The following is a 20,493-nucleotide window of genomic DNA, read 5'->3' on the forward strand; positions in this document are numbered from 1 at the left end:
CACCCATGTTCTATAGTGACGTTGAAGGATCGCTTGGAAAGTTACTAAAGACACAAAAATGGAGGAGCAGCCACATTATATACCCTTCAGGTGGCGAAAATTTTCCCTGTCTACAACTCAGCCGAGTAGGGTATTAGTCCATTGTGAGGGCTGCCATGGAGTATTTCAAGGAAAGGAAATTAATGCAAACAAATTCCCTAATGTTTATGGGCATGCCTGTATGTTAGTTGTCCTCTTCTGAACAAACCTCCTCCCAGAGCTCTAGTACAACATTATGAATGAATTGAGCCCTCCAGCACCAAGTGCCATGGCTCAAGCTGTTGGTTATAAATAGAGGGGTATCATGTGATTACGGAGCAAGAGAAATGAAGAGATGGGTTTTTTTATTTTGTTTTACTTAATGTATTTTTTTGTATGTAAAAAAAATATCCTGTCTGTCTGCAAAACAAGTGACATATGACAGCCACTAGCATTTCCTAGATTAGAAAGGCCTTGCTAAACAGTAATACAGATAGCTATCACATGTAAGTTAAAAACAAGAAATATAAACAAATGTGTTTTTGCAAACATTTTTAACCTTTGTAAAAGGCATATGGGTGTGACGCTAAAAAACATTGTCATATTTACTTGTGCTGCAGTAGCATTTTTCGGAATGCTACATTATCCATTTTTATTTTGAGTTCACCCCTTTTAAACATTAGTAAGCCTTCAGTGATCTGATTAATGCCGGTAAAAACGTACCTCACACGTATTTACATTTAATTTACTAGCATTAAAAGGAAGTGTGTGTGTGTGTGTGTATAGTTAGGAAACAAACAGTATTGTAGCTGTGGTAAATACAATGTTACATTTTTCTTTTGTCACAAAAATGAACAGGTTGGCTATCTTATTTGTTTAAAATTACTATTGTGGTGCATATGACCAAACAGCAACAAGCCTGTCCAACTGAGACCTGAATCGTTTGGGCAGGATGAAAAATTTGGCAATTTACACAGACAACCCATGTATGCCAGTGTTGGACAAAAACTGACCAATGAAAACTACTCTGTGACCATTACAAATCTGACTGAAGAGGATTTGATGATAGAAATTGTGTAGTAAAGCATGCAGCCATCAAATCACAAACCGTTTTAGTGATGATCAGGATTGATCTTCCCGCATTCAATTTTTTTTTTTTTTCCATCTCTGTAGGCTGCAATGATGATGTTTGAGTTGGCCTGGATCATGTCTAAAGATTCCAATGACATGTTGTGGTAAGTTAGTAAACTTTACTGTGGACAGCTGAGAATATTTTATTCAAGTAAATTACTGCACATTACTTTTCTTATTATTTAGTTTGTGAAAATGAAAACCACAGTATAAGAGTGTGTGTATGTATTGTGACTAGGTAGGTGGTCCCAGTACCATCTCCTGGGATAGATGTGTGAAATATCTCTGCTGCTATACCAAGTCTCAGCCAGTTTTATTTAGTAAAAAAACTCCAAAATAAACACCTTGCCATCCGGCTCTAACTAAACACTGGTCACTCCTAACTAACACACTAAGACAAAAATAAGGTTTTAGCATAGTAGCTTACAGGCAGATATCGGGCTTTCTCTCAGAGACTCTACAGCCCCTGTCCCTAGGCAGTGAGACTAAATGAGTTGCCTTGTGGCTTCCAAGTTACCAGTGATTCTGCTGGTAATCAGAAGACCTGTTTACTGGGCCTAATGGATGGAGCCTACCCTCACTCTCCATTCATAACCCCAGGACCCTCTTCTGGCTTTTCAACAGGCCTATAGCCCTTTAGCAGATTAAACAACAATACACATTTTCCTAGAGTTTTAAAGCAAGTAGGTTAGGAACTAAATTAAAACATACCTGCTAACACACTAATCCATTGACTTTATCACAAATATATATTTATTCCCCAAACAAGTGTTCCAAGTTGGAACACATGTAGAGTTTTGCCTCAAATAACAGATTTGTAGGACTCTAAAGCTCCAGTACTGCCTGATCAGCAGCTTTTAAAGCCAATAGGATAAGTTTCTTCACTAGAGTGCTTGCACAGGACATGGTAATGATTCTGTCCACTGTGGCAGATGGAAGAGTATTTGACTCTATCTAGCTGGGAACAGTTTAGCATGTTTTATGTTCTGGAGACGTGTTTTGCTTTGTTGAAATGTTTCCTTGCTTTCTGAGTTTCCAAGGAGAAATTGTGGCATACGAAGACTTGGTTGCCATTACATGGCAATGAGCCAGGATTGCCAGCTTTTCAGTTGGGGAACTTTTATAATTATATTTCGTGGGGTGCTGCTTGATAGGCAATTGGGTAGGTATACTATGGGATCTTTCTTTGTATGGCATTCGAGAAAAAACTTTGGGCACCAAAGATGTTTGAGCCACATCTCTATAAATGAGCTGACACCTCTTTATTACCTCCCTTTTGTTTTTTTGTTTTACACGAAGCCCTACTAATTTGATATTCGTTCCCAGCTGATTTTCTAGGGCATACATCTTATCCATCCACATCCTCGATAACCTGTTCAGATATCCTCCTTGTAGACTCATTTTTTCAGAGTTTCTGAACATTAACCCCTGTCAACATAAGACTGAATAGCACATGGTCTATTCTGTGAGGGTAGATCTGCTGTTGGAAATTTATTTTATTTTATTATTAGATTGATTTAGAAGTAGCTTTGCTCCTAGTTTTAAGTCCTTTTTCATCATCATTTATTTATATAGCGCCAACATATTCCGTAGCGCTTTACAATTGGGGACAAACATGCTAAACTAATAAACAAACTGGGTAAAACAGACAAAGAGGTGAGAAGGCCCTGCTCGCAAGCTTACAATCTATGGGACAATGGGAGATTGACACATGAGGTTAAGTATACATTTTGCATCTTGGCCCAGCCAAACTGCAAAGGTAAAAGTGACTCATAAGCTAAATGATCCTGTCACACAACAATGTTGGTCAGGGGGTAGTTGTCTTGTGTGAAATTGTGTAACAGGCAGTAACAGGCTAAAGGTAGTGAGGTTAAGAGGGTGGTTGAGGAATATTATAAGCTTGCCTGAAGAGGTGGGTTTTCAGAGAACGCTTGAAAGTTTGTAGACCAGAGGAGAGTCTTACTGTGCAAGGGAGAGAGTTCCATAGAGTGGGTGCAGCCCGAAAAAAGTCCTGTAACCGGGAATGGGAGGATGTAATTAGGGTGGATGAGAGACGCAGATCTTTTGCAGAACGGAGTTGCCGAGTTGGGAGATATTTTTTAGACCAGAGAGGAGATGTATGTTGGTGCAGCTTTGTTGATGGCCTTGTAGGTTAGTAAAAGTATTTTATATTGGATTCGGTAGAAGACAGGCAGCCAGTGTAGAGACATACAGAGTGATTCAACAAAGGAACAGCGATTTGCAAGGAAAATCAGTCTTGTCGCAGCATGCAAAATAGATTGTAGGGGTTTGAGTCTGTTTTTGGGAAGACCAGTCAGGAGGGAATTGCAATAGTCAATGCGGGAGATAAGTGTATGAATTAAGGTTTTAGCAGTGTCTTGCGTGAGATATGTGCGGATTCTGGAAATGTTCTTTAGATGTATGTAGCATGATTTAGATATAGAGTTAATGTGGGGAACAAAGGATAGGTGTGAATCAAGGATTACACCTAGGCAGCGAGCTTGTGGGGTGGGATTTATGGTCATGTTATCAACAGATAGAAATGTCAGGTATGCTCTTGTTGGTGGGTGGGAATATTATTAACTCTGTTTTAGAAAGATTAAGTTTGAGTTGGCGAGGGGACATCCAAGATGATATAGCAGAAAGACAGTCAGTTACGCGGGACAACACAGATGTCGAGAGACCAGGAGAGGATAGATAGATAGATTTGGGTATTATCCGCATAGAGATGATACTGAAAGCCAAAAGAACTTATTAGATTTCCAAGAGAAGCGGTATAGATAGAGAACAGCAGAGGACCTAGCACTGAGCCTTGTGGTACTCTAACTGATAGGGGAAGCGGAGCAGAGGTGGCTCCAGAGAAATTAACAGTGAAAGAGCGATTAGAGAGGTAAGATGAGAACCAGGATAGAACAGTGTCTTGAAGACCTAGGGATTGCAGCGTTTGTATGAGAAGAGAGTGGTCAACGGTGTCAAATGCAGCCGAGAGATCCAGGAGAATTAGGAGAGAGTAATGGCGTTCAGTTTTAGCAGTGATCAGATCATTGACAACCTTGGTCAGCGCAGTCTCTGTGGCGTGTTGAGAACGAAAGCCAGACTGAAGAGGATCCAATAGGTTGTTTGCGGAAAGAAAGCGTGTGAGGCGAGTGTAGGCAAGTCTCTCTAGAAGCTTGGAGGGGCAAGGGAGCTGAGAGATGGGATGGTAGTTTGAGAGAGAGTTTGGGTCGGAGTTTTGTTTTTTTAGAATATGAGTTATCGCTGCATGCTTGTATAGTGATGGAAAAATGCCAGTAGAGAGTGAGAGATTACAGATTTGAGTTAGAGGTGAAATGAGCACAGGAGACGGGGATCTACCAATTTGCGAGGGAATAGGACAGGAGGTAGAGTAGGAAGATAAGAAGAGAGTAAAAATCTTCTCCATTTGTGGGGTCAAATGAAGAGAGGGTGTCGGAGGGTAGTGGGAAGGAATTGAGCTGATTGCTTGTCGAGGAAGAGGATACCATTTCTAGTCTGATCTTATTAATCTTGTCCTTGAAGTAGGAAGCAAGATCCTGAGCACTGATAGTAGATGGAGGGTTCGGGGTGGGAGGATTGAGAAGATGTTTAAATGTATTGAAAAGGCGTTTGGGGTTAGAAGCCTGAGCATAGATAAGAGATGGGAAGTATGTTTGTTTGTTTTGCAGTGTCCAGAGCATTTCGATAGGAGTGGTAGACAGAAGTATATGTGAAGAAGTCATTAGAGCTTCGAGATTTACGCCAGTGACGTTCTGCTTTACGGGACAGTTTTTGAAGATTTCGTGTTGCTTTGGTGTGCCACGGTTTACATCGAAGTCGACGTGTAGTATGTAGTGTCGCTGAAGCCACTTGATCAAGGGCTGTTGCTAAGGTTAGGTGAAAATGAGGTACCGCCATCTCAGGGGACGAGAATGTAGTGATGGGGGAGAGAAGGTGTTGAAGAGAGGTGGAAAATTGTTGAAGATTAATTGAATTAAGATTTCTGCGAGTCTGAGGAGGCTTGGTAGAGTTAGACAGTAGAGAGGTTAGAGCAGTGGGGCTGAGAGTGTAGCTGATAAGGTGGTGATCCGAGAGGGGGAAGGGTGTGTTAAGAAAATTAGAAACTGAGCATAGTCTAGAGAAAACAAGATCAAGGCAGTGGCCATCCTTATGAGTAGATGATTCAATCCACTGGGAGAGTTCAAGTGAGGAGGTTAGAGAGAGTAGTTTGGAAGCAGCTTTGGAAGGTGGGTTATCAATGGGGATGTTGAAGTCACCCATGATGATGATGGTGGGGATGTCTGAAGATAAGAAGTGAGGGAGCCATGCAGAGAAATCCTCAATAAATTGTTGGTGTGCTCCAGGGGGACGATAGATCACCGCAACACGTAGAGAGAATGGATTAAAAATGCGAATAGCATGTACTTCAAAAGACGTGAACGTGAGTGATGGGACATTTGGTAGAACTGTGAATGTGCACTGTGGGGAGAGAAGTAGTCCAACCCCACCTCCTTGTCTGTCTTCAGGTCTGGAGGTGTGGGTGAGATGGAGGCCACCATGTGAAAGTGCTGCAGGTGAGGCAGTGTCTGATTGCATGAGCCATGTTTCTGTTGTTGCCAGAAGGTTGAGGTTTTTTGAGAGGAAGAGATCATGAATGGAGGTAAGTTTGTTACAAACAGAGCGTGCATTCCAAAGGGCACATTTAAAGGACTTTGGAAGAGAGGGGAGACAGGTGATGTGTTTGAGGTTTACTATAGAACGGTAGTGTTCTGATGTGTGTGTGTGTGTGTGTGTGTGTGTGTGTGTGTGTGTGTGTGTGTGTGTGTGTGTGAGGAGTGTGGGGGACCTGGATTAGGTGATATATCACCAGCTAATAGAAGCAGAGTGAGAGAAAGATATGCAAGGGGATTGTAAGATGTGTGACTTTTTTTATTTTCTGGCGACAGGTGGAGGCTGTACTTGTTAGAGATAATAAATAGGATAACAGTTCATTGGTGTTAACTAGAGGTGAGTGGAGTAATGCAGGTGCAATATGAACAAATTTGTGTGTTGGTGGAGGGGTGAAAGATGACACAGTTCTAAAGATCATGCGGTGAAAAGAGAGTAAGAAAAGCAATTTGTTAAACATTGTGATAAAAGGAGTAAAAGCAAAAACGAAGAGGATTTTAAAGAATTGCCTCTTTGCAGTGTTCCATATAGATAGGCTGTGGCAGATGTAGCTTGTTGCTGGATGTAAAATCAAGTCAAATGTAGTCCAATGTTTGTCCAACTGTGTTGTCTAACTGTGCATTTTCGTCCACTTTGTGAGAAAATCCCACATCGTTAAGAAATCACACACGTCTACCCCACATACGTCTCCCCATAGACGTATGTAGTAAGTGCATCTAGTTTTGAGGCTTTTTGTGGTTTATTGCCTTGAATAATTGTGCAGGACTGCAGGCCAGTCACGGAGCTCTGCAAAGCGCACCTGTTTGCACCAGCAGCCTCACGGCATCGTCCTTCATCAAATGTGTGTGTTAGTAGATTTAAGGGATCGCACTCCAGATTACCAGAAAGCTTTCATCCAGCCAACTCTATAGCTTAATCAGGTCAGATAAGAGTTTGTGATGGGATTTGCAAGCAAACAAGTGTTCAAATTGCTAGTCATACAGATAGGACTGAGGCTCACAGGATTTATAGTTAGATTGTATAATGCTTCTTTCAGGGGGATGGTATATTAGTTAAGCAACAAAAGTTTGAGTTCAGTTGTATTATTTTGCGTGTCTGGCGTTACTGCATGTGTGTGTTCTGTGTCATTTCTAGTTGTTGTTGTTATGTTTTTTTTTTTGTGGGTTTTTTTTGTTTTGTATTTTTGTGGTGGTTTTTTTTTTTTTTTTTTTTTTTATATCGCTCTTCTCCCCTCTTTCATAAGCCAGCACATGCTGTGTGCTCCACATCTGTTGGTAAAAGGTTATCGTGTGTTTTATGTGTTAATAGGTGGGCTATCGTTGGTCTGACAGATCAGTGGGTTCAAGACAGAATCACTCAGTAAGTATTTTATTTTGTTATACATTGATATCTCTCAATATATGTTTCTTAGTAAGTGACTTTCATTTGGTAAAAAAAAAAAAAAAATTGGACTGTCATCTGCCTCAGTGGATATTGCGTCAGGGTGAGCTGCAGGCCTTCATTTAAATAAACTACTTTGCTTCAGGCACATAATCCCATTGGCTCTGTTGGCATAGTTGAAGATATCCGTTATTTGCCTGGGATTGGCACACAGTATTTCTTTCTGGCTCTTAGTATTTCTTCATCATTGGCCAAAGGAAGGAAGAGATTGGGGGGGGGGATCCTATTGTATAGCAGAAAAAACACATTTGTTCCACTTGCATCTCATAAAATGTTTAAATGTTCGCATACAATAAGTACTCCCAAAATAGTCAAAATTCTTTGTTTTTTGAAGGATGAAATATGTAACTGATGTGGGTACTCTCCAACGTCATGTCTCCCGACACAACCACCGTAATGAGGATGAAGAAAACTCGCTCTCCATTGACTGCATGAGGATTGCATTCGAGTATGAGTATCCTACAGGGATTGTTTGTGATCGCTTTTGTTTTATTTGGAGCAGCTTCGTGAATTAAATAGCTTTTGTTGGTGCTCATTAATATTTACCAGCAAAACAGTAAGATAGCAGCTATCGGTATCACAAACTGCATCATTTGGGGGCATTTGTAAATCCAGCTGCTTAATATAGTCCTGTTTGGTGTCAGGGCAGTATATGCTTAAGCAAAGGCCCATAGGCTGAAGCAGAGCTTTATTGAGATGATGGGTAAAGTTCACAATGTTTTTTTCAGTCTTTCAAAAGTCGCAACAGCGTATTTCATTTTTGGCCTTGAATGGACACTGTTTACTATGACCTTGTGAGCAAAATACTTGTAAATTACTGGCTTAAGAACATCTCTCTGTTTAGACAGCAATATTCTGAATGTCACACACAGCATATACACTTACGTTATGTAATAGTCTTCTGTCCTAAGTCACACTACAGGTTAAAATTGTCAAAATGTCTCTTGAACTCCATGTGATTTCATGCTGTATCATGTAGTCCAGAGGTGAAACTTGGATACTTGTGTGGCTCGGTGCACATTGGTGCGAGATTGTTGGAGATGTTCCCATACTGTGGTCTGACACACATCTACCTTGTCCATACAGAATATTCTCTTGCACTATTATACACGGGCATACTCTGACTTCCTCAGATTTAACTGATCATATCTATATAATGGAATTTACACTCCTGATACTGAAGAAATACCCTGTGGTATGTTCCACATGTTTTCATTCCCTTTATGGCAATGTTGAATCTTAAGCCTCATAGACTGATCCCAAATTATGTTTTTGTAAATAACAGACCTGTTAACTAAAGAACTGTATACTTACCCTTTTCATACCGGTGCTGGGCAGAAACTTGGCAGTTTGTAGTCAATTATCCAAATTGCTTTCTTTAACCATGGAATGTCAGCGTGCGTCTGTCTTTGTATCAACATTGGTCGTTATATGAAAGCATTTGTAACTCTTCTTACACCACCTCCAGTCTCAAACTGTGGTCTGTGCATGGCCAAAAAAGACTTCAAGAGTTTCTGGCTGACATGGGGTAAGTGTGCTCTTCCTTTTCTCTTATATAAAGCTAAATGCTATATAATTGCATCCACTTGATATATACCATTTGCTGTGTAGGGTTTTACTCCCCCTGTTTCCTATTTGAAAGTTTGCTAAGCTACCATTATATTTTTTTTCTTCCTAACTTAAGGACTGTGCTTTTTATTTCCGTTACCTTTAGCAGTTCTATATAAGATGCCAGTATTTTGGTAGATTTACTTGTTACAGTTATGTACAAAACCCACTAAGCATGGGTGTATGTTCAGTTTTCTCCAGCACCTATCTTCCAGATGCTCCTCATGGCTCTTAGAGCCCCACAGAATCTTATTTATAATAGAATAAACCATTATTTCTCGTATTAGAACAGGCACTATGTGAGCACTATAGCCGGCAGTGTGTGTTAGACCCCTGCCAGTCCTGGCAACTGTGGGCAATAACCACCAACATTTCTCTTTCATCCAGTCTGGGGGACACTGCTTACCATGGGTTGTGGAGGGAGCTTGGGGAGTTGGCACCTAACTAGTTAACTTTTGGTACTGCCGACAGACCCCTGCCTCTTCCTCTTCCTGACAGTTTTTTTTAGGTGCCCATGGAGTTGGGCAGTGTTTTAATATTGTAGGTAATTTTTAACTTTTATTTTATTCTTTACTTTTTTTTACAGGTGGCAGAGCTGGAGTGTGTTCTAATATAGAGAACACACTCACAGCAGGGCAGCGGCTCTCACTGACAGGGACAGGAGGAGATTGAAGAAATTGGTGCCTGAATTAGGAGTGACAAGCGATCTCACGGACCGCTGTCACTCCAGGAGCCTCCCCGATAACCGGCGCTGCCACTGCAGGCATAGAGCTCCGGTTATCGGATACTGCATTGACGGTGGCCATCTTGGATTCGGAGGAGAGGAGAAGGGGGCTATACCAGGATCCCCCCTCATACATAGGAGTGGGCATCTGGTATTATCCGCTGCGGAGACCTCCCCTGGAGGTCTCCACTACTCTGCCACATAATACTTTTAATTTTTTACTCGGGCACAGAATCGCTGCAGAATCGCAGCATTACTGAAGGGGGGGGAGCTAACACATAGAGCTCCCCCTCCTTCCAGAGAGAGAGATGGTTTATCCCAGTCTTCTGGCATCAAAGAGAAGCCCGGGAAGAGAGAACAGTTCTGAGGGAGCAGGCACCAGGATACTGCTGTTGGACTTCTCCCCTGTTTGGCCTATGGGCTAAGTATCTGATTTATTTAAACACATATTCTGTATTGCTGTGTACAAGTGGGCTAGTAGAAGTTATATTATAGTTATCCTACTTGCTTAAGTATTATTTCGTGTTTAAAATGTTACAAGTACAACTTTTATATCTAGATTAGTTGATTACTTGTAGTTTACACTCTTCTCTCCACACATTTATATCTCTCTCTCTACTCAGCTAAATTTAACAATTTAAGTCTGTGTGTTTGGTGTGCCTTCCTTTATTAAGAAATGTAAGATAAGGGAAAGGGCCCTATTGCAAAATATTTTACATGTTCTAAATGTAATGTAAAATTACCCTGTGGGCAGAAGGACCCGTTGGCGCTCTGCTCTGTCTGTGAGGCAGGGGTTCCCCCGCGCAAGCCCAGCATATTTCAGCCCCACTGACGGAGGAACCGGCCTGGGTGACCTCCCTGTCACAGTTGGTTTCCTCTTTAGCACAGATGTTTTTTCAACCTAATCAATTGTTATCTACTGTGGCTACTTCGGTGGCTAATAATACTAGTACTCAGTTGGGCCTCCCTGTTACCACAGGTTCTATTGGAACGTCTATACCAGGACCTTCCTCTTCTCATACAGACCAAGCCCCTGTTCCCACAGAACCGACATGGTCTGCAGCATTTTATAAAGGGTTTGGATAAACTAAACCAGTCCCTTGAATCCCCAAACATTCCGCCTGCTAAAAGAAGGAGGCCTAGATCTGATAATACCCTTCTGGTCCTTTCAGTCTCTGAGGAGTTTTCAGAGGAAGAGGGGGAAATTAATTCTGATCCTGACCAGGTTCAACCTTTGGAACAGGAAGAAAGCTCTAAAAGCCAATTTATTAATGATTTGGTTTTAGCAGTGAGACCGGAGGATACTACTCCTAGAGACAGAAGTCTATTTAAGAAGGCCAAAAGAAAGGCTATCCGTTTTCCCCCTTCCGTAGAGCTTAAGGATATTGCAAAAGGAGCCTGGAAACAGCCTGATAAAAGGTTCTCTTCCCTGTGGCATATGTCAACAGGCAAGGAGGAACCAGGAGTGCAGCGGCAATGAATATTGCAGCTCAAATTTTGGTTTGGGCAGAACAATTTGTTCCAGCAATATCGGCAGTTTTCCTTCCAGGAATAAAGAATTGGGAGGCCGACTACCTAAGTCGACACCAGATGATGCCGGGGGAGTGGTCACTCCATCCGGAAGTTTTCCAGTCTCTGGTTCAGAGGTGGGGTCTTCCGGACATAGATCTCATGGCCTCCAGACACAACAGAAAGGTTCACAGGTTTTGCGCAAGGGCAAGAGACCCCTTAGCGGTGGCAGTGGACGTTATGACAATGTTATGGGTGTTCAGGTTGGGATACCTGTTTCCTCCGATTCCCATGCTTCCTCGCGTACTCAGACGAGTAAGGCAGGGCGGTCTGCCATTAATTCTAATAGCTCCCTCATGGCCGCGCCGAGTCTGGTACGCGGACATAATCTCTATGGCGGAAGGACATGGTTTTCGTCTTCCGTCTTGAGACAACCTTTTTCTGGAAGGTCCCTTCCGTCACCAGAATTTACCTCAGTTCAGTTTAACGGCATGGCTGTTGAAGCCAGCCTCTGGAGGGCTAGAGGTTTTTCCTCCAGCGTAGTGAATACTATGATGCGAGCCAGAAAGCCAGTTTTAGCTCGCATCTATCACCGGATTTGGAGAGCCTACATCAGATAGGTCTTATTTTCGCACTGTCACTCGTCCTCTTTTCGCCTCCCTCGCTTGTTGGCTTTCCTTCAGGATGGCCTGGAAGCAGGGCTTCGGTTAGGTTCTTTAAAAGTTCAGGTTTCGGCTCTGTCAGTATTTTTTCACCTGAAATTAGCGGATTTACCAGATATTAGGACTTTCCTCCAGGGAGTCTTGCATATTCAGCCTCCCTATGTTCTGCCCACAGCACCATGGGATCTCAACCTGGTACTGGATATACTTAAGGGGCCTCCTTTTGAGCCACTACTTGTGGCAGATTTGAAGTGGTTGACTTGGAAGGTCCTATTCCTTTTGGCTATTGCATCTGCACGTAGGGTTTCGGAATTAGGAGCTCTGTCTTGTTGGGAACCATATCTGGTTTTCCACGAGGACAGAGCGGTATTAAGAACCCTCCCTTCGTTCCAAAAGTAGTTTCGGCTTTCCATCAGAACCAGGAAATTGTAGTTCCGGTCTTCTCATCTCATCTACTTCCCATTCGGATCAACAGTCTATGGAAAAGTTAGATGTGGTTAGGGCTCTCTGCATTTATGTCAAGAGAACTTCTCAGATTAGACGTACTGATTCTCTGTTTGTTCTTTATGATGCTAGTCTCGACAGTCCATTGCAAGATGGATTACGGCAACCATTAAGCAAGCTTGCATAAAGGCTAACCGTCCTGTGCCGGAGAGACTTACGGCCGATTCCACCAGATCGGTAGGGGCGTCGTGGGCACCGAGAAATGGGGCTTCTGCAGACCAGCTTTGCAGGGCAGCCACCTGGTCCTCTGTCTACACCTTTACAAAATTTTACCAGTTTAAGGTATTTGCATCTGCGGATGCAAATTTCGCTCGTAATGCTTTACGAGCGGGATTTTCAGAGTAGTCCCACCCTTAGGGGGCTGCTTTAGAACATCCCCATGGTAAGCAGTGTCCCCCAGATGGAATCAGAGAAACGGATTTAACGTATACATAAATCCTCTTCTTTTTTTTTCAATTTTACTGCAAGGAATTACACTGTCCCCACCCGGCTACTTCTTAATGCTACCCGGTTGGGGAGAACACGAATGTTTTCAGTTGTGTGTATGCTGTAATCTCATTGAATAAAAATATATATATTTATATGTTATGGTGTGTATGTGTATAGAGAGATGTTGATTGCTTTAGAGTTCCTCCCTCCAAATCTATGGAGTCCAACCATGTTCCCTTGCTTTCATCTTTAAAAGGAAATTATTTTATTGTTTCTCAGGCTGCCTTTGAAGCAAGTAAAACAGAAGTTTAACTCCATGGATATTTCCTTGAAGGAAAATCTCCGGGAAATGATAGAAGAATCCGCCAACAAATTTGGGTAATTTCTTTAACATATTACAAGGTTTAAACAATAGATGAAAACTTAATTTTATGACAAACTCGTTGATGAGTGTTTTTCTTAAGTATATTAAGGGACTTTTATTTAAACAAACAAAAAAACTTCCAGTTCTTGCCCTCTAGATCTGTACTTTGTTCTTTTTAGATGCTGCAAGTCATTGAAACGACAATTTGTTTCAGCACATGCTTCTGTCTTTCTTTTGAACCAGTGGAAGTACTTTGGTGTCCTTTCTTGCAATCTGCTTTCCTTGTCATTTCTAAGATGACTATTGTAGACTTCAAAAAATTACTAATGTTCTCTGTGCTTCGCGTAAGAGATGTTTGTTTTCTTGGTCAGTTCAGCCTTGTAGCCTACAGATGTCACTACTGCTATAGTTGTTGAAGATGTTTACTTTGACTAAAACTGTTCCAAAAGAATCCTACTAAAGACAGTCGATAATAATAAAGACATTCATGCAAATAATATCCCAAACCATGCCTATCAAGATGGAGGTGGGTGTTACAGGAACCTCAAAGAGTAAATATTACATTCCTTGAAACACCAAAGAGTATTTGGCAAATGTAGATTTAATGAAACTGTTCAATTTTGAACAATGTCTGTGAAGAAGATATCCAACTCATTTCCTGCCCCACTGTGCAGTTTGTCTGGGGCAATCTAGCAACATTCCAAAAGCTCTTATAAATACAAAAGCAGATAATGGAAGCAGATTGTTTATCCAGAATAAGGTATAATGGGTACATTACAACTCCTGTGTCCAGTCATTTTATGCCAGTATTAAGATCCCCCAGATATTGGATATATAGATTCACATTTGTTTAATCCGACAAACTAAAAAGAAGCAATAAATATATTTAAATGATTACTGTAGCATTTTCATTTTAGTTTTAAAGAACACATTGCATTCTCCCCCGACCCCTTTCCTACTTGCTGTATATAACTTCATTGATGTTCAACAGAATGTTTAACATCTTGTCATGATTGGGATCAGCCTGTACCCCTCTTGCTTTAAAGTTTAAGTGCTAGATCCACATGACCAAGATCCACCTCTGGTGCAATTTTGATATAGGTGCCAGACACCAATGGAGTTTTCAGTGTGGAATCAACTGTAATCCATTGATTTAAGGATTATAAAATAAACTGGACACAAGTTTTCATGGCTGCCTCATACTTGATAGGACTTCCCTCATTGATACAAGCCTGCCAAAAATTACTGAGCAACAGCCAGAAGCTCTCCTTCTTTCCTTAGGGAGTATAGGGTCAGGGGACTGTTTGACTTGAATTTTTCAGCCACTTTTGCTTTGAACTTTCTATATATTTTGGAGTCGACAGTCTGTCCTGTCAATCTCCCCTCATCTCTCCTATCATCTCCCCTCATCTCTCCTATCATCTCCCCCCATCTCTCCTATCATCTCCCCCCATCTCTCCTATCATCTCCCCCCATCTCTCCTATCATCTCCCCCCATCTCTCCTATCATCTCCCCCCATCTCTCCTATCATCTCCCCTCATCTCTCCTATCATCTCCCCTCATCTCTCCTATCATCTCCCCTCATCTCTCCTATCATCTCCCCTCATCTCTCCTATCATCCTCCCCCCATCTCTCCTATCATCCTCCCCCCATCTCTCCTATCATCCTCCCCCCATCTCTCCTATCATCCTCCCCTCATCTCTCCTATCATCCTCCCCTCATCTCTCCTATCATCCTCCCCTCATCTCTCCTATCATCCTCCCCTCATCTCTCCTATCATCCTCCCCTCATCTCTCCTATCATCTCCCCTCATCTCTCCTATCATCTCCCCTCATCTCTCCTATCATGATGGAGAAGGGAAGTACATCCAGGGCCAAACCTGGTAAAGAAACATTGTTAATATAATTTTCCTGTTCTGGGAGCCACTGCAGATGATTTTATAGCCAATCGGGTACTGACTATTTAGGAGGAGATCCAGTAGCTGCATTCGTCGGTGGGGAAGTTTCACTGAAATGGTTGAATCTGCCAGGGCAAGGTATTTGGCTTGGCACATGGCATAGCTTATACATCTGTCCACTTTTACCCAGGAGCCAAGCGGGGACCTACCCTCTTCTACACCCTAAGGGGGTACTTGGGAACTGATCCTTCCTTTACTGTATTATATGGCTAGGGGTATTCAGGCTCCGCTGCTGCATCACCAGATGATCCAACTTGGGCAGAAGGCCTGAAGCGATTGGTGCAGGGACTCCGTTCTCATCTTCCCTGAAAGATATGATGAAATGTAACTCTGCAATTAAACCGCAGAAGTGTAAAGCTGCTGCTGCACTTCACCCTTTGGTAGTTCCAGACTCTTAAGGAGTTCTTCCAAGAGGAAGGTCAGGTGAGTAAAGAATCTGACCCTGGGTTTTGCCTTGATGAGGACACCAACAGGATGCAGGAGTAGAAGAAGTCTGTGTCCTTCTCTGGAGAGTTTTTGTTTGATCCTGACCACTGGGAGAAATCGGTACCATGTTAATGCTTCCAGACCTAGGTGCCCTAGGTTTTTTTCTTTCTATCTCCCAGGGAAGACGAGGTTTACCTCCTAATTCCTTATCTGCAATGTTGGGGTCCTGTTCTGCGATAGAGTTTACGTCAGCTGGGTTTGATGGTTTGGCCATTGAAGCAATGATCCTTAAGGCTAAGGATTTTCTGTACAGTGTTCCTTGAAGGTCTACGGGTTGGTCTTATCGTTTTTTGTTTTTTTTCAGAGAAACATCGCAATTTTGACGGATGTGCAGATCACCTTACAGAGAGTGATGCATATGCAGCCTCCATTTATAGATCATAGATAAAGATGGCTCTCTGGATGTGGTCAGTGCCTTAAGGCCCTATGACCATAAGATCTGTGAATTGCGCAGGACGCATGACCTCTTCGTCGTGTCTGATTCTCACGAGACAGTCTGGCTCGCCTCGAAGTAGGTCGTTACCAGGGGATTACTTTGGTAAATTAATATTTGTACGGTGCCACAGATTCCGTAGTGCTGGATACAGAAGCAAGTAACAACTAGATGAGCTAATACACATAGGTCAGTGGTTCCCAAACTTTTGCAGTTCACGGCACCCTTAGAGTCTCCAAATTTTTTCAAGGCACCCCTCCAAAATAATTACTGAGCAGTCCTGTTTTAGAAGTATTTGGGTCAAAAAAAATGTAATAAGTATTTAGGTCAGGACAGAAATACTTATTTAGTTGTATGCGATGCTGCCCCCTCTGTCGGGCTGCCCCCTCTGTCGGGCTGCCCCCCCCCTCCTCTGCCTCCCTCTGTCGAGCTGCCCCCCCCTCCTCTGCCTCCCTCTGTCGGGCTGCCCCCCCCTCATCTGCCTCCCTCTGTCGGGCTGTCCCCCCCTCCTCTGCCTCCCTCTGTCGGGCTGTCCCCCCCCCCCCCCCCTCCTCTGCCTCCCTCTGTCGGGCTGTCCCCCCCCCCCCCCTCCTCTGCCTCCCTCTGTCGGGCTGTCCCCCCCCCCCCCCCTCCTCTGCCTCCCTCTGTCGGGCTGTCCCCCCCCCCCCCCCCTCCTCTGCCTCCCTCTGTCGGGCTGTCCCCCCCCCCCCTCCTCTGCCTCCCTCTGTCGGGCTGTCCCCCCCCCCCCCCTCCCTCTGCCTCCCTCTGTCGGGCTGTCCCCCCGTCCCCCCCCCCCCCCCTCCCTCTGCCTCCCTCTGTCGGGCTGTCTTCCCCCCCCCTCCCTCTGCCTCCCTCGGTCGGGCTGTCTCCTCCCTCCTCCTCTGCCTCCCTCTGTCGGGCTGTCTCCTCCCTCCTCCTCTGCCTCCCTCTGTCGGGCTGTCTCCCCCCCCCCCTCCCTCGGCCTCCCTCTGTCGGGCTGTCTCCCCCCCCCTCCCTCGGCCTCCCTCTGTCGGGCTGTCTCCCCCCCCCCCCTCCCTCGGCCTCCCTCTGTCGGGCTGTCTCCCCCCCCCCCCCTCCCTCTGTCGGGCTGTCTCCCCCCCCCCCCCCCTCCGCCTCCCTCTGTCGGGCTGTCTCCCCCCCCCCCCCCTCCGCCTCCCTCTGTCGGGCTGTCTCCCCCCCCCCTCCGCCTCCCTCTGTCGGGCTGTCTTCCCCCCCCCCCCCCCCCCCTCCCTCTGCCTCCCTCTGTCGGGCTGTCCCCCCCCCCCCCCCCCCTCCCTCTGTCGGGCTGTCTCCCCCCCCCCCCCCCTCCCTCTGTCGGGCTGTCTCCCCCCCCCCCCCCCCCCCCCCCCCTCCCTCTGCCTCCCTCTGTCGGGCTGTCCCCCCCCCGTCCCCCCCCCTCCCTCTGCCGCCCTCTGTCGGGCTGTCCCCCCCCCGTCCCCCTCCCTCTGCCGCCCTCTGTCGGGCTGTCTCCCCGTCCCCCTCCCTCTGCCGCCCTCTGTCGGGCTGTCCCCCCCCCCCCCCCCTCCCTCTGCCGCCCTCTGTCGGGCTGTCCCCCCCCCCCCCCCCCGTCCCCCTCCCTCTGCCGCCCTCTGTCGGGCTGTCCCCCCGCGGCAACCCAGTGACAGCGCCGCGGCACCCCTGGGAGCCGCGGCGCACAGTTTGGGAACCGCCGACATAGGTAGCACAGATGATTTTGAGTAATGCAATGAGGGGATCATGCAGAGTGCAGCAAAAGACTTGACAAGACATAGAAGGGAGTCGGACAGTAGACAGATGTGGGACAATAAGTAGAGGATCCTGCTCGCGAGAGCTTACATTCTAGAAGGAGGGGTGGTGAGAGACAGTAGGACCAACTGGGAGAAAATGGAGATGGCAGGCAAAGGAAGAGGTGAAGGATAATATGGTCAGGAGATGGTAGGATAGGTGAGTTTTGAGTTACTGTTTGAAGGACTGAAGGTTGCGGGAGAGTCGAGTGAGACAGGGTAGGGAGTTCCAAAGAGGGGGCAGCACTGCAGAAGTCTTGGAGGAGAGCATGGGAGGTGGTAATGAGAGGTGAATTGAGGCAGAGATCAGAGGTGTAGCAGAGTGGTCGGGTTGGTATGTACCTCAGGACAAGGTCAGAGATGTAAGGGTGAGACGGCAGGTAAGCTTGTCCCCAGAAATGTGACTGCACATTGTACCAGGTTAGTGAGTGTTACTTGGGCAGTACAGCATAAGGCCACTGCTCAGCAGCTGTGTTAGGCCACCTGCTACTGCTACTTCTGAAAGTATCCTCCCATATGGACGACTTTGGGATGTTCCCAGCTTATCCAGTGTCCTCTATAGAGATAATGGGATCTTTGTACTTATGTTAAATCCTTTTCTGTGAGAACAGCTCCTGGAAAATCAAATTGCATATGCCTGAAAATGTGAATTATAGTGTAAAAGTCCAACCTACTGCCACTTTAACACAATCTGGTCTTAATTACATGTGTTGTGTGTTTTATTTTTATTTTTTTATCGCTTGCAACTGTTTCCAGTGGGAGGACAACAGGGCGTGAGGGAGCTGATCCAGCCAGCATTAGATATAAATTTGTGATCTTTAAATGTCATACTTTATATTTGGTAGGTCTATTAGAAGGTAGATGGAAGAAAGACAATAACTTTTCTGTTTTGGAAATGTTGGAATTGAGATGGTAAGGGACGTTCTGGGAATAAGAAAAATACAGGTTCTGCGCCCACTGATGAATTGCAATAGAAGTCATAATTGATTTTCAAATAATTACAGTATTTTGTACTTTATCATTTAGAGCATGGTAGCAGTACTTATATGCCACATAGTGTGTATATCCCATTTTTTGCAAGTGAATAGTAATCAATCACCATATAAGTGAAGTATGGCAACATCCTTGCATATAAAAGTCCTGTTGCAGTTCAGTAAGCGATTTGCCACTATGGCACACAGCTCATATGTGGCTTCAAATAGGACTAGGAGTCCTATTTGAAGCCACATATGTTCATAATGGAATATGTCACAATTTGGTGTCCTGTGATGTTGCAGGTACACTTTAACAAGTACTCTGGTCTCCCCCTGTTACTTAAAGCACCAAATTAAAATATACTCTCCCCTATTGTCCAGAGACCTGCAATGTGCCTACCTTCAGTTGGGTGCAGTTTAACTGTGGCAGACAGCATTAGTCAAGACAACTTCTGTGTGCAAATAGAGCTTTAGAGATCGTACCATAGACGGTTTGGTTAATAATATAGGTGGTGGAACATGGAAAGAGAATAAAACATTATCTTTCGTTGCCGACGTGTAGCCTCTTGTAAATGTAATGTATTAGGCCGGCATGTCGCAGAGAAGGTGTTCTTTCTTTGTTGTAGATGGCAAGACTTAGTGCTGTAAGTTATAAAAGTAGGTTCAGAAGGCTGTAGTCACAGGAAGTTGTTAAAAAGTTAATCTAGCAGTACAAGATTGAGATGCTAGAGCTCCCATTACACTTCAAGCAGAACACAGGGCACAAAAACAGCAGGGAAAGTAGTGCTGAATAGACTTTTGATTACTCTCCATTCAGCAGTGAAATACATTGCATCGAGTGGACCTGTATGTTTTTGCTTTTCACGCACTTTTTACCCATTCTCTGAGCATATATATGTAAACGAGTCCTAAATTTGTCTGTTGCTACAAGTTTTCTGTAGTCCTTATTCTCTCATTTGCTTCCTGACAGAATGAAAGACATCCGGGTGCAGACTTTCAGTGTGCAGTTTGGTTTTAAGAATAAGTTCCTTGCCAGTGACATTGTATTTGCTGTAATTTCACTCTTGGAAAACACAGAGAAAGATGAGCATGGTACAGATAACTTCATCAAGGCTTTAGATAGCTTGTCCAGGTAACTGAAATTATTTACATTGTAGTTTTATCCTGCTATGCTAGTTATTTACCAGAAGTCAGGATTGTGCCTTTTATGGAGATGCACAAAACATGCAGTTGATGTTTAAAACATCCATTTTCTTGGTGTCCAAATATCAGCTTAATCATTTTTGCATTGGGGATTACCAGCAGGTAGTCCTTTATCTTATGGTTGGTCAGGACTTATGTTGTTCGTTTTTTTTTTTCCTTTTAATCGTAGGAGTAACCTGGAAAAACTGCACCTCGGTCTGGATCTTGCCAAGAAGTTATTACGTGCCATTCAACAGATTGTGGCCAGTTGTATCTGCACTAATCTCATTCTGTCCCAGGGCCCTTTTCTCTACTGTTATCTCATGGAGGTTAGTATATGACACTTGTGCAGGCACATGGTGTAGAGCCCAGATTGCAGTACTACACAAAGGAGTCCTTGGGCAAGATTTAGGAGGTAGATTATCAAACCTTTTAAAAAATTAAAAGTAGAGGTGTTGCCCATAGCAACCAATGAGATTCTAACTATCATTTATCTAGTCCATTCTAGAAAATAATAGCTAGAATTTGATTGGTTGCTATGGGTAACACCTCCACTTTTAAGAAAGCTTGATAAATTTACCTCTTAATGATCACACAAGGTTAATCAGCATTTGGTATGTTTAATGAGGCTATGGTACAAAAAATC

General features: G+C 44.2%; 1 protein-coding gene across 1 annotated transcript in view; it reads left to right on the top strand.

The window, feature by feature from the left end:
• Positions 1-20,493, top strand: part of CDC45 (cell division cycle 45) — a 48,749-nt gene that overhangs the window by 19,903 nt on the left and 8,353 nt on the right. Inside the window, exons 8-14 of the mRNA XM_075216402.1 lie at positions 1,192-1,253; positions 7,120-7,170; positions 7,586-7,705; positions 8,648-8,779; positions 12,967-13,065; positions 19,636-19,797; positions 20,038-20,176. Coding sequence (XP_075072503.1) covers positions 1,192-1,253; positions 7,120-7,170; positions 7,586-7,705; positions 8,648-8,779; positions 12,967-13,065; positions 19,636-19,797; positions 20,038-20,176 — 765 coding nt within the window. The remainder of the gene's footprint in view (positions 1-1,191; positions 1,254-7,119; positions 7,171-7,585; positions 7,706-8,647; positions 8,780-12,966; positions 13,066-19,635; positions 19,798-20,037; positions 20,177-20,493) is intronic.

Source organism: Mixophyes fleayi, chromosome 1 (genome assembly GCF_038048845.1).
Source record: "Mixophyes fleayi isolate aMixFle1 chromosome 1, aMixFle1.hap1, whole genome shotgun sequence".
Classification (NCBI taxonomy): Eukaryota; Metazoa; Chordata; class Amphibia; order Anura; family Limnodynastidae; genus Mixophyes; species Mixophyes fleayi.